Source organism: Mirounga angustirostris, unplaced genomic scaffold (genome assembly GCF_029215605.1).
Source record: "Mirounga angustirostris isolate CCGP_5_RB_7025 unplaced genomic scaffold, mMirAng1.0.hap1 SCAF_5, whole genome shotgun sequence".
Classification (NCBI taxonomy): domain Eukaryota; kingdom Metazoa; phylum Chordata; class Mammalia; order Carnivora; family Phocidae; genus Mirounga; species Mirounga angustirostris.
This window is the reverse complement of record NW_026991713.1, coordinates 58,860,312-58,873,965: the sequence shown is the minus strand read 5'-3', so window position 1 is coordinate 58,873,965 and position 13,654 is coordinate 58,860,312. Positions and strand designations below refer to the sequence as shown.

Here is a 13,654-nt window from a genome sequence, read left to right as displayed (position 1 = left end):
TGGACAGCCACAAGCAGAAGAATGAAACTGGACCATTTCCTTACAGCACACACAAAAATAGACTCAAAATGGTTGAAAGACCTAAATGTGAGACAGGAGTCCATCAACATCCTAAAGGAGAACACAGGCAGCAACCTCTTCGATCTCAGCCGCAGCAACTTCTTCTTAGAAACATCGCCAAAGGCAAAGGAAGCAAGGGCAAAAATGAACTATTGGGACTTCAGCAAGATAAAAAGCTTCAGCACAGCAAAGGAAACAGTTGACAAAACCAAAAGACAACCAACAGAATGGGAGAAGATATTTGCACATGACACATCAGATAAAGGGCTAGTATCCAAAATTATAAAGAACTCATCAAACTCAACACCCAAAGAACAACTAATCCAATCAAGAAATGGGCAGAAGACATGAACAGACATTTCTCCAAAGAAGACATCCAAGTGGCCAACAGACACATGAAAAAGTGCTCAACATCACTCGGCATCAGGGAAATCCAAACCAAAACCTCAATGAGATACCACCTCACACCAGTCAGAATGGCTAAAGTTAACAAGTCAGGAAATGACAGATGTTGGCGGGGATGCAGAGAAAGGGGAATCCTCCTACACTGTTGGTGGGAATGCAAGCTGGTGCAGCCACTCTGGAAAACAGTATGGAGGTTCCTCAAAAAGTTCAAAATAGAGCTTTGACCCAACAATTGCACTACTAGGTATTTACCCCAAAGATACAAATGTAGGGATCCGAAGGGGTACGTGCACCCTGATGTTTATAGCAGCAATGTCCACAATAGCCAAACTATGGAAAGAGCCAAGATGTCCATTGACAGATGAATGGATAAAGAAGTAGTGTGTATATATATATATGTATACACACACACACAATGGAATATTATGCAGTCATCAAAAGGAATGAAATCTTGCCATTTGCAACGATGTGGATGGAACTGCGGGTGTTATGCTGAGCAAAATAAGTCAATCAGAGAAAGACATGTATCATATGACCTCACTGATATGAGGAATCCTTAATCTTAGGAAACAAACTGAGGGTTGCTGGAGTGGTGGGGACTGAGAGGAATGGGGTGGTGGGTGATAAACATTCTGGAGGGTATGTGCTATGGTGAGCACTGTGAATTGTGTAAGACTGCTGAATCACAGACCTGTACCTCTGAAATGAATAACACATTATATGTTAAAAAAAAAAAAAAGAAGAAGATAGTAGGAAGGGAGAAATGAAGGTGGGGAAATTGGAGGGGAAGACGAACCAGGAGAGACTATGGACTCTGAGAAACAAACTGAGGGTTCTAGAGGGGCGGGGGGGGGATGGGTTAGCCTGGTGATGGGTATTAAAGAGGGCATGTATTGAATGAACACTGGGTGTTATGCACAAACAATGAATCATGGAACACTACATCAAAAACTAATGATGTAATGTATGGTGATATAACATAATAAAAAAAAAGAAGAAGATAGTAGGAAGGGAGAAATGAAGGGGGGAAATCAGAGGGGGAGACGAACCATTAGAGACTATGGACTCTGAGAAGCAAACTGAGGGTTCTAGAGGGGCGGGGGGTGGGGGGATGGGTTAGCCTGGTGATGGGTATTAAAGAGGGCATGTATTGAATGGAACACTGGGTGTTATATGCAAACAATGAATCATGGAACACTACATCAAAAACTAATGATGTAATGTATGGTGATTAACATAACATAATAAAATTTAAAAAAAGAAACAGAAGATCATAGGGGAAAAGAGGAAAAAAATAAAACAAGACGAAACTAGAAAAGGATATAAACCATAAGAGATTCTTAATCATAGGAAACAAACTGAGAGTTACTGGAGAGGAGAGGGGTCAGGGGATGGGGTAACTGGGTGATGGACATTAAGGAGGGCACATGATGTAATGAGCACTGGGTATTATATAAGACTTATGAATCACTGACCTCTACCTCTGAAACCAATAATACATTATATGTTAATTAATTGAATTTAAGTTAAAAAATATATTTTAATAAAAGGATTCTGTTTGCTTTGAGAAGCCTTTCATGTCACTTCTCAGGGGTATAACCTTAGGCTTGTTCGTACTCTTGGATGGCAGTGGTTTTATCATGCTAGCTGCTGTGTCTTCCCCTGATTATTTTATTGGATATGTCTCTGTAGGTTTCCTACCCAGCAGGGAGGTTCCATTAATTCTTCTTTTGTTCTATTGTTTTGAAAACATTGTGGGATATATATTTCTCTATTGTCTGATATAATTATTTTGGTCCCCTCTGCAAGGATAGTCTTTAAGCCCAGTCTTTGAGGTTTGTTCCAACCCTAGGGGGACCTTCTTTGCTGTCTCCTTCCCTGGTTCTTTCTGGTAGACTTCTAGTTGGTCTACAATTGGCTTTTTGCTCTCATGGAGCTACCAACCTCTCTTAATTGCTTATCACCAAATGTGTATTAGTTTGAGAGTCCCTTATGCTTGAACTTTCCCACATTTTGTTCGAAATGATGTCAGTTCATGGCCTGCCTTTAATTCTAGGTAAAACTTGTGTTCAACTCTTCTGGAACTGGAACAGGAGCAGTGGCCCAGTTCTTTCAGAGTGACACTCTGGCTCTATGAGCAAATTTCTGGGGGAGGTCAGTAGCCTATGGTCTTCTAAGCTTATCTCTTGGCAAAAAATCTCTGTCCTTTGAACTGGAGCAACTGAAATTGAGGCCCCATTATTCTTGACCTATCATACCTAGGGTATAGCTTCTACCCGATGAATAGACCCTGGGTAAAGGAAGAGATTTCTAGATATTTTAGGCACTCTTGCCTTGAATAGAGCTTCTGAAACTTGGAGCTGGAAGAAATAAGAAATGTTTTCAGCCTGCCACTCTAAAGGTGATATGGTAGCCCATGACTGGAATCTAGGAGAAAAGGAGCCCCTATGTTCTTGTCTGCACTTGCCTATGTGCTTCTTATCATGCTGGGCTGGGAGAGGAGAGAGAAGGAGTAGGCTCTGGTTCAAAAACATACATGTGAATGTTCCTATAGGCTTTATTCACAATATTTAAAAGGTGGAAACACCTCAATTACCCGTCAATTTAAGAATGCATAAACAAAATTCGGCGATATGTATACGATGGGAAATGGAATACTACTGAGCAACAAAAAGAATAAATTACTTAAATAGATGACAAAATAAATAAATTTCAAATTCATTTTACTCAGTTCAGGAAGCCTACAAGAAAAGAGTACATACAGTATGCAGATTATATATAGACATATGCAAAACATAACAGAGTTGGACAGAGGCATGGACTAACAAGGGGCATGAAAAATCTTTTAGAGGTGATGGAATGTTCTATATCTTGTGGTGATGGTTTTATTGATGTATACATTGTTCAAACTCACAAAATTGTACACTCTGAATAAACACAGTTCATTTCACACAATTATCCTTCAATAAAATATTTGAGAAAAAGTAATGGGCTGACGTGTTTTGGTTTTTTTTTTTTTTTTTTTTGATCCTAAGACTTCATTTCAGAGTAATGACTCAGAAATGTCTTTTCTTTTTTTTCTTTCTTACTTTCTTTCTTTTTGGGGGGGGGGACTGAAGATTTAATTTGGGCCTAAAACACAGGAATCTACTGAAGGTAATAGAAGATATTTATATAAAAAAATCTCAATGCAAAAAGTAAGCTAAAACCCTTTAGTATAATTGTTGTTAGTGTAGCAGCAATTAAGTGAGGGTTTACCACCATTAACATTATTATTTAAATTAAGAAAACTTTACTAGTGGGTGCCTGGGTGGCTCAGTTGGTTAAACGTCTGCCTTAGGCTCAGGTCATGATCTCAGGGTCCTCGTATCAAGCCCTGAGTTGGGCTCCCTGCTCAGTGGGGAGTCTGCTTGTCCCTTGGGGATGCCTCATGGCAGAGGAGGGAAAGGGGCAGAGAAAGTTACTGTTTTCCTCTCTCAGACTTAACATTTATAGTATTAAAGACATGAAGAAGGAACAAATCTGGCAGCCAATAAATATAAAGATTTAATAAATTTGTATGAAATTTATGTAATTTAATCATTCAAGTAACTCTGAGATGTAGATACTGTTATACACCCCATTTTACAAGAGGAAATTACAATATGAAGATACCATGTAACTTGCCCAAAGCTCCATTGACAAACACAGAATTTGAAAGCTCAGTTTGATACCTGAGCTTATTTTTTAAACTCTTAACAATGAACTATTATTACTCAGATTTTCTTCCTCATTTTATGAGGTAGCATTTCTCCAGCAGAGATGCTCAAACATTAAAAGTCATTACTCACTTTTACATCATTCTCATTTTATCAATCATCAGTCAATATTCACCTTACTTTACCTGCCATTCTAGTCTCTCCTTCACTGTCCCTAAGACTGCCTTTAGTAAAGCTATCATAACCTCTTACTTGGACTATCACACACTTTCTAAGACTACTGTCTTCTCCTTGTGAATATTTATCTTCCATAAAGCTATCAGTATGATTTTTGCGAAGAGCCAAGTTGAACAGAATACTGTCTTTCTTCAAAACATCAAAAACTTATGATGTACTGTATGGCGACTAACATAACATAATAAAATAAAGCTAAAAAAAAAGAAAATAAGTAGAAAAATAAAAACTAAAATAAATAAATTTTAAAAAATCCTCAATGCTTACCCCCTGTCTACAGAATAAAGGTCATCTTCCTTGGCTTGACATAGAGGTCTGCATGATTTCCATGAATTTCCTTTAAAGGCTCATCCCTTACTCTTTGTCTTATGCATTACAAATGACTTCTCAAACTTCATGCAGTTCACCATATAGTTATTTAATTCTCTTTGCACAGAAACCCGTCTATTTCATCTTGCTCAATTCTATTTTTAAAAATGTATCGAGGAAGATTTCACTGACCATCAAGACCTTTCACATCTAAAGGCTGCACTCTTTTTGTATATTCTATAAATGTCTTTTTCACTGGGTTTCCATGTGGCATTTTAGTTCTCTAGCCAGCTATTTTCTCCTCACCTGATTGTGAGCTAAAGTACAGAAATTATTTATACCTAAAGATTTTCATATACCAAAATGTATATCAAAATTCAATAAATATCAATTTGGTGTATTAATTCTAAGGCATATAGAACAAAAAATGAATCATCTTTATTTTTGTTTCATTTTCATTACAGTTTTCTTGTCAAAAATGAGGATTTTCAAGAATAATTTATGACACAGAAAACTGTGAAATACGTGTGTTACTCATTGAGCCTCTGAACAATTAAGAGTAACTCACACGTCACCCTTAGGACTGTGTGTACTGCAGAGTATCTGATTCTCTCACGCAGCACTCAAAAAGATTTCTTCAGTAAATCTGATATTTTGTTCTGTCTTCTTATCAGATTTTGTTACTTCCACCAATTATATACATATTATATAACACTTGTTACTGATTTAAGATAAACAATACATCCCAACATCATCCTCAGAGTTCCAGCAGCAAACTTGGAATATATTTTCCCTAAAATAGAAACACACAGCAATCATTATCTTTACCCAAATGAAGATGAAGTACGGAGAAAGCCATTCCACTCCAAAATCAACAGGAAAAATATCGTCCAAATGTATTCGTCAGCTGTAAGTACATGGGATTCAAATAAAGTTTCTAAAATTAAATATTTCAAAATCATTGGATGCATTCTTTGCATTGATGTCTTCCCAAATTGTCATAATATCCAAGCCTTTCAGTTATATCACTGTTAAGATAGAATTAAATAAAAATATTTTTTTCCCCAGGATCTTTCTCAGAGCTCCTTTGACGTCTTTGTTTCTCAGGGAGTAAATCAAGGGATTCAACATGGGAGTGACTAAGGTGTAACATAAGGAAGCCACTTTACTCAGCTCAGGAAATCTGTCAGGGATGAAATACATAAAAATGATGGCACCATACAGTACACTCACGACTCCTAGGTGAGAGCTGCAAGTGGAGAAGGCTTTCTTACGTCCCTCAGTGGATCTTATCTTTAGAACCGTGGACACAATATACATATAGGACACAATAATGACAATTATGGTAGGCAAAATAATAATGCTGCATAAGAAAAAGGAAACCATCTTATGAAAGTAGAGATCAGAGCAAGAAATCCTTTGAAGTGGACGGTCATCACAGTAAAAGTGATCGATGGCTCGGGAAGCACAAAAGGACAAAGTAAATGTCATGCTCGTCTGAAGCACTGAGCTGATGCAACCACAAAAATAGGAACCAGCCACCAACTGACTGCAGAGACGAGTTGACATCTGGACAGAGTAGAGGAGTGGGTTGCAGATGGCAATGAAGCGGTCATAAGCCATGGCTGCCAAGAGAAATCCCTCAGCCACAATGAACAAGGCAAAGAGAAAGAGCTGGGTCACACAGCCTGCAAAGGAGATGGACTTGCTCTCAGACCAGAAGTTGGTCATAGCCTTGGGTGCAATAACAGAAGAATAGAAGAGGTCAATGAAGGACAGGTTGCCTAGGAAGAAATACATTGGCGTGTTCAGCCGCGGATCAGTCATAATAATGGTCATCATCCCAACATTCCCTAGAAGGATCATGGCATACACAAGCAGAAAGAGCAGGAAGAGGAGAATGTGGAGTTCTGGGCGGACCCTGAAGCCTACAAGAATGAAGTCAGTCACTTCTGAGTGATTGTTTGTCCCCCTGTCACCCATGGCAGAAACCTGCTGAAAGGCACAAGGCAAAATAAACAAATGCAATCCAGGCTTTGTTCCTAATGACATAAATAGTTTCTTAAATGTAGAATAAATTTTTTACATCTTAATTAAGTATTGCATATAAAATAACTCTAATGTCATGAAGAATCAAGAATTTGCATAGATAATACTAGACTTAGGAAACTGATATTCAGTTAATAATCAGTCAAAGAAATTCCTGGGTTATTGTATTTAAATCATAATTTTGTTGAGAGTTCAGCCAGTAAGTAGCATTTAATATTGTCTAATTTTAATCACCTTTGAAATTTCTATTTTTAACATTTTTGTAGTTAAGGAATTTTCATTATCTAAAATAGGAGTGTTACGAAAATCTAAAATAATAGAGATGTTACATGTAATCTCTATGACATTGTTTGTAGCCTATGAGAGTCCAGTGTTAGAATCATTACATGACAATAATAAATATATTTTAAAATGTTGTTACCTTATTTACTTCAGTTTCTTTAGTTTTCATTATTACTGTATCCATCTTTGAAAATAGAGTAAAAATAAATGTTATTTGTATGTTAAAATTAATAAAATTTAAAAACCACTTATATTATATTACATAAAATGCTCTATAGCTCTTTCTAAATAAATGGTCATTTCCTCAGATCAAGCCCATCCCCCCAAATAAGGCATTTTTATTGCCTCATTATAAATATTTTACTTCCACTAGTAATTGTTTAATTAAAATATTCCATAATCAGTTAGCTCTTTTTCTGAAGCAGGGGGAAGCTGATGAACATTCTAGTTCTTACACTGCAATAATGACTTTCTAGCAAAGTTGCATCAATTCATGGGATCTTGCTCTTTAGTCAGGGCAAGTATATTTAAGGAATATATATAAAGGAAAGTTCCTTTTGTAAATTCTAGTAGGCTTTATATGTCTTAAAATAAGGCTAATGAGATAACCATGGATATTAAAGGACCTTAGTAACTCTGTCATCCAGGATCCATCATTATTTGTTTGAATATCAACAGTGGTTGTTTATGATGGTCTTACTTATTTTTAGTCCTGTGAAATCTTTCTTCTGGATATTTCAACATTAAGGTTTTGCTCATCATCTGATTGATTCCATTGGGAGAGGAGTAATCTTAAAATCAATTATGGAGACATAAGTGCAGGCTCGAGGGCTGTTGTCCATGAGGACTGTAGTAAGCTCAGATACAAACAAATAATCTAATAATAGTCCAAGTACAAGGAACTTTTCCTTTTTATTGTATGTATCCTTTGGGAAATTTCTTCGGACTTAATTTTTTTCATCGACGAAGAAAAACTTTCTGGTAATCGTCATAGCATATATATTAGTAGGCACAGAGAAACAGATTTAAAAGTTTGTACTATATGAGAAAAGTGCTGGATAAGTGACTATTTTTAATTATGTAGTAAATTACATTTATTATAATTCAAAAAAGACAAAAATTAACTCAAACTTAGGGTTTACCTGTATTTCTTGATGTAGACATATTTCATGATATGATAAATACCCTGTAAATCACAATCTCAAAGTCAGATAACGTTTTGTGATTTCTCTGCTTTCCTATATTCAAATACTAAACAATTAGAAAATAAAAGAAATAATAGCATTCAATAAAATTATTTTAAAATTCCTTAGTGAAATATTTTAAAATACATTAACTATTTTGTGATGAAAAGACTACATTAAAACCATAGACATAATACTCTACTTAATGAGCTTAATATTTTGAGGATGCCCAATTTTTGTCCTAAATATTTCCATAAATTAATTGTAATCCTACTTTTTAAATCCTCTTTTAATTAAAAATTATTTCTAGAATTTATCTAGAATTTTTCAGTGTATGGAATACAAAATGATATAGGGCAAGACCTCATTATAATACAGTATTAGTAAAAGTTTGGTCATTGTAGGAAGAATAAACAGGTTAGTTACTTTAAACAGGAAAATATTAATTAAGATGAATTGAGGCCTATCAATTTGGAAAGGCTGGAAGAATTTCTGAGTGACACTCTTTTTCTTAAGATTTATTTATTTTAGAGAGAGAGAGAGTGCACGTGCGCACGTATACAAGAGCAGGGGGAGGGGCAGAGGGAGAGGGAGAGAACCTCAAGCAGATACTCCCTGCTGAGTCCTGGCATAGCTTGATCTCAGGACCCAAGATCAAGACCTGAGCCCAAATCAGGAGTTGGTCGCTTAACTGACAGAGCCACCCAGGTGCTCCTGGGTGACTCTCTTAAAATGATCCTTAGGGCAATTTAGGATTACCTCACAAAGAGAGGTTCCCATTGGAGATACAATTTAAAAATACAACACCTTAACTATGATGCAGGGGTCAGATACAAGGAAGCAAAAAGATGTCACTACTTTCTCATCCATCAAAATTGCTTCTCTAGGAAGTTGGGGATTCAACAATGCTGCAGAATAAAGCCCATATGTTTCCACAACTTGTCTACTGGTAGAAAAAAAGTCAAAATGAGCAGAAAGTCGATCCCCAACTCACTGTTCCATTCTAAATTCAGAGTTTGTGTAGATCTAACTGGTAAGACAAAATCTGGGTCAAGAACCCTTGTGGCAGGATACATTTGGTGAACTTTCCAACTTTTCCATGTAGAAAGCACATGACATAGAGCTTGAATATCTAATCTGTAAAATATACGAGAATCTAATATACTATTTTTATCCTTAAGCTACCCACAATAGCATTAGTAATAATGACATGCTATTTTTTACAAATGCATAAGAGCCACTTACTGTCATTCACAATAGATGGAACATAAACCCTCAACAAATTCACTGATCGAAATCATTCAGTGTATGCTCTTAATCATAGTCAACCTATTATAGAAATCAAATTCATTTTTAGTGTTTGTTTCTAATGTCCATGCCCATAAAGTTTTCTAGTTATCTATCAAATTAAATTTTGATTTAGTTTGAACTAAATTATAATGAATTATGATATATCTAACTTTCGTAAGAAAAAGTAGTACTTGGAGGGGTATACAAAGCCTTACTTGTAAATATGAAGAAAGGCAGGGACATCTACATCTTAATAATAATAATCTTCTTAATAATGTGAAATAGAAAACAAGTCAAAACAAAACAAAAAAAGAAAATAAATAATATAGATAAAATTACTTAGAAAAAATATGTATGATATAGGCTAGTCACATGACTTTAACATAGATTCTTTGAAAAATTAGTAGTGTGTATAAAATCCTAGCCAATTTAATAAGGGAAAAGAGCAACATTAAATCACAAGGATCGAGGCACCTGAGTGGCTCAGTCTGTTAAGCGTGTGCCTTTGGCTCAGGTTATGATCCCAGGGTCCTGGGATTGAGCCCCACGTCAGGGTCCCTGCTGAGTGGAGAGCCTGCTTCTCCCTCTTCCTCTGCCTGTGGCTCTGCCTACTTGTGCTTTCTCTCTGTCTGTCAAATAAATAAATAAAATCTTTAAAAAAAAATCACAAGGATCAGGAATGAAAAGGGGATGACGCTACAGATTCTTCTGATATTAAAAAAACATTTTTAGCAAAAATTGATGATTTTTAAATAAAAATATTTTAAATAGAATAAAATTATGTGTAAAAGATAAATATGAATTTTAAAATATCTATTAAAGAAACTGAATCTTTATTAATGATATTCCTATGAAGAATAAATGACTTCACCAGTGTTTACCTGCAAACATTTAAGAAAGAAATAAGATCATTTTTACATAAACTCTGTCAGAAACAGTCATAAAGGAAATATTCTCCTACTATATTTATGAGTCTCTCATAAGTGTCATATGGACATTAAACTAAAAAATTATAGACAAATCTTACTCATAAAATTAACTTCAAAAGTTCTAAACAGAATATTAATAAAAAAAATGCTTCAATTAAAAAAGAGAAGTGTATGTTTATACTGCAAATGCTAAGGTAATTCAATAAATTTTAAAAAAATGGATTTAAGATATTTTCCACACCTAATTGTGAAAGAATGGCTACCATAGATTTGTCTTCCATCACAAAACAATTAAACTCTGGAGAAAATATATGAACCAAATATTTTTAGAGATTGTATAAGTGGTGAATGACTGTAATTCCTGAGAAAAGGAAACAAATCAGGAGGAAAAGATTTTAAACGTGAATACATAGCAATAGAAACAAATCAAACCTAAGATTGAGTTAAAAAGGAAAAATAATGAACAGGTATTCAGTGACAACTGAGAAAATATTACCCATGTAACTGGACGAAGAGGGGCCAGAAAAATATTGGAAACTATAATGGGCAAATTTTTTTTTTCATATTTGATGACAAATCTAACCACACAGATGCGAGAAAATGGGCAAAATCCCAAGCAGGATAGACAGAGAAAAACCAAATGAAGCACATAATAAAATTCTGAAGATGAGAGAAAAAGGGACATTGTCAAAGTAGCAAGAGGGGGAAAGAGACATTACACACAAGTGAATCAAAGTTAAAGCATACACTTGTTGTCAGAAACAATTCAAACCAGAGACAATGGGACGTCTTTAAAGTGCTTAAAGATGGGAGGAGGGGAGACCAAACCAACATTCATGGGCAGGAAACAGGCTTCAGAATTGAAGGCAAAATAAGGAACTTTTCAGATAAAGGAAAACTAAGAGAATGCCTTATACCAAATTTGTGCCATAAGAAATAACAAAGAAAGTTGTCCTAGCTGAAGGGAAATATCATCAGGAAAACTAGGAAGGATCTCTAGGATCCCGGAGATGCTGTTTTCCCACTAATAGCAGTACTAGGATGTGTGAGGAGAGGGAATTTCTTTCTCTTTCAGTATGCTCCTTGGGGGTTTCTCTTTTTGATTCTAGCACAGGTAGCCAAACCCCGCCATGGTTCTCAGTCTTGAAGCAATGCCTGGGCTTTTGGGATCTTTTACACCACCTCTTCTCATGCTTTGAAGTCAGAGGTGGAGGTATGGCTGCCTGCTCTGGCCAGTCTCTGTGTTATTTCGAAATCCCCCCTTTTCCCCCAATTCTTCAACTGACTGTTTAGATTATTCTCTGTATAAAATTTTCTTCTAATACAGGCATGATGTGTTAGTACAGATAAGAAATGAGTTTCTAAAAGTAAGGGTTGTTACCCACTCAGATGAAAAATAGTGAATTTCCCTCTGTGTAGATCATGAAGTTAAAAAAAAAACGAGTCAAATACTTATCCAAATGTGTTTAATTATTATTATTTTGTTCAGTAAGTAGAAGGATAGTTCTCACGTCCTCTAGAGAGCCTTTGTACTCCCCAAAGGTATGGTGAGTTTTAAATGAATAATTTCTTCTCCCACTTTTCTTTTGCATTCTGATACAAAGTATATTACTGGTGAGAAAGACTCTGGTGCCTTGTTAATATCTTGCAGAGGGAATGCACACCACTCTGGTTTTCCTCCTCAGGAGAGAATTTCTTTCCAGACAGGTCCCAGGTCTGGTTGTTGATGACAATGAAAAAATACAATAAACTAAGAGAGAGAGAGAAACAAACTACAATTGTTGCTAGTACTTGTTCATCGTAGCAGTTGGAGTCTGATCTGACCAGGGAAGAAAGGCAATCCATGTTGCAGGAAGACTTCCTGTTAAACAAAGGTGCTCTTCTTTTCGTACTCTTTTTCTTCATGATTTCACATATAGTAGAGGGTTTACAAGATAAGAATTGGGTTCATTCTTAAGAATATCTTTTATATCTAATTTATTCTCAACACATTCTTTTCCAGATCGCTTTAGTTACATCTTTCTTTTTTTTTTTTTCCTGTTGAAACCAGAAACGTTTTTATGTAAAATATGAATTTAAGGAAACCATGCATTTTTTTTTTAGTTGATAGGCCCTACCAGAGGCTATTCTGATGATTCTTCTGACTTCTAAAATTAATCAGTCAATATTTCTGTTAACTTTTAATTTTTTGAAGAAAGTAGATATCATAGATACTGGACCAAATTGACTCTAATGTACTTGCATAGTCCCTACCTGTCTTCGAAGAATGTCATAATTAGTGAAACCATAGCAGTGACAACAATAAAGATGACAAGAGATATTATGAGACATTGTGTAATTTATATCATGTATAATTTTATTTATTACAATTATACAATTTACATAATAATTTTATATATTTATACAATTATAATTATAAAATTATAAAAGACATTTCCATACTATGTGAATCTTTGAATTGTTTGCAAGTTTTTATTGACATTTTATGACAGATTATTGAATAGTAAACCACTCTGCTGCTCAATCTCATGCCTCTAAAGAAGCTTTTGAAATCTGTTTTTGTCTTAATTTCTCCATACATAAAGTAAAATAAAAAATTACTTCCTTTCTCTACCACCATGTTTAAGGACACTTAAAGCTGTAATAGCATATGCCTAAACAAATACAATGTGAGCTTGTTTAAATACATATTTCTTCCTTTTTTCCCATTTATACCTGTTTTTAAATTGTCCTGTGTGGCTTCTCTCCTCCATATGCACAGATCTTTGTATTTTTTTTATTAGATTTGTCTGTTTCTGAAAGGACAGAAAAATCTCTACCCAAGATCTTAGAATTCCCCACCTGCATTCCAACCTGCAAATTCCAAAGGGAATAAGAGAGGGGAAGGAAGGAAGGAAGGAAGGAAGGAAGGAAGGAAAGAAGGAGGGAGGGAGGGAAGGAGGGAAAGAAAGAAAAAAAGGAGAAAGAGAAAAAATAAAAGTCTAATGAAATTATGTTTAGAAAATATATGCAAGAATGACTTCTGTTTTTAGTAGATGAATTGTACCACTAAGAGTGCACGTCACCATAGGGACAAAAATAATGGAAGAAATAAGAATATGAGGTTAATGTGTAAAAGGATGATCCTTTTGTCAGAATTTGAAGTTTTTCTCTTCATAATATAAGAAAGATGGATATAATATTTGTCTATTATTTTTCTATAGTAGATAAGGAA

At 35.2% G+C, this 13,654-nt stretch overlaps 1 protein-coding gene across 1 annotated transcript; it reads right to left on the bottom strand.

Moving 5' to 3' along the window:
• Window positions 1-5,726: 5,726 nt before the first annotated feature.
• LOC123838716 (olfactory receptor 9K2-like) lies at window positions 5,727-6,689 on the bottom strand. Its single transcript, XM_045867713.2, has one exon. The coding sequence runs from the start codon at window positions 6,687-6,689 to the stop codon at window positions 5,727-5,729; it is 963 nt and encodes a 320-aa protein (XP_045723669.1).
• Between the last annotated feature and the right edge of the window lie 6,965 nt (window positions 6,690-13,654).

What these genes read in the sequence shown, in the direction of transcription:
- LOC123838716 (XM_045867713.2), bottom strand. Translation starts at nt 6,689, where the DNA reads ATGGGTGACAGGGGGACAAACAATCACTCAGAAGTGACTGACTTCATT.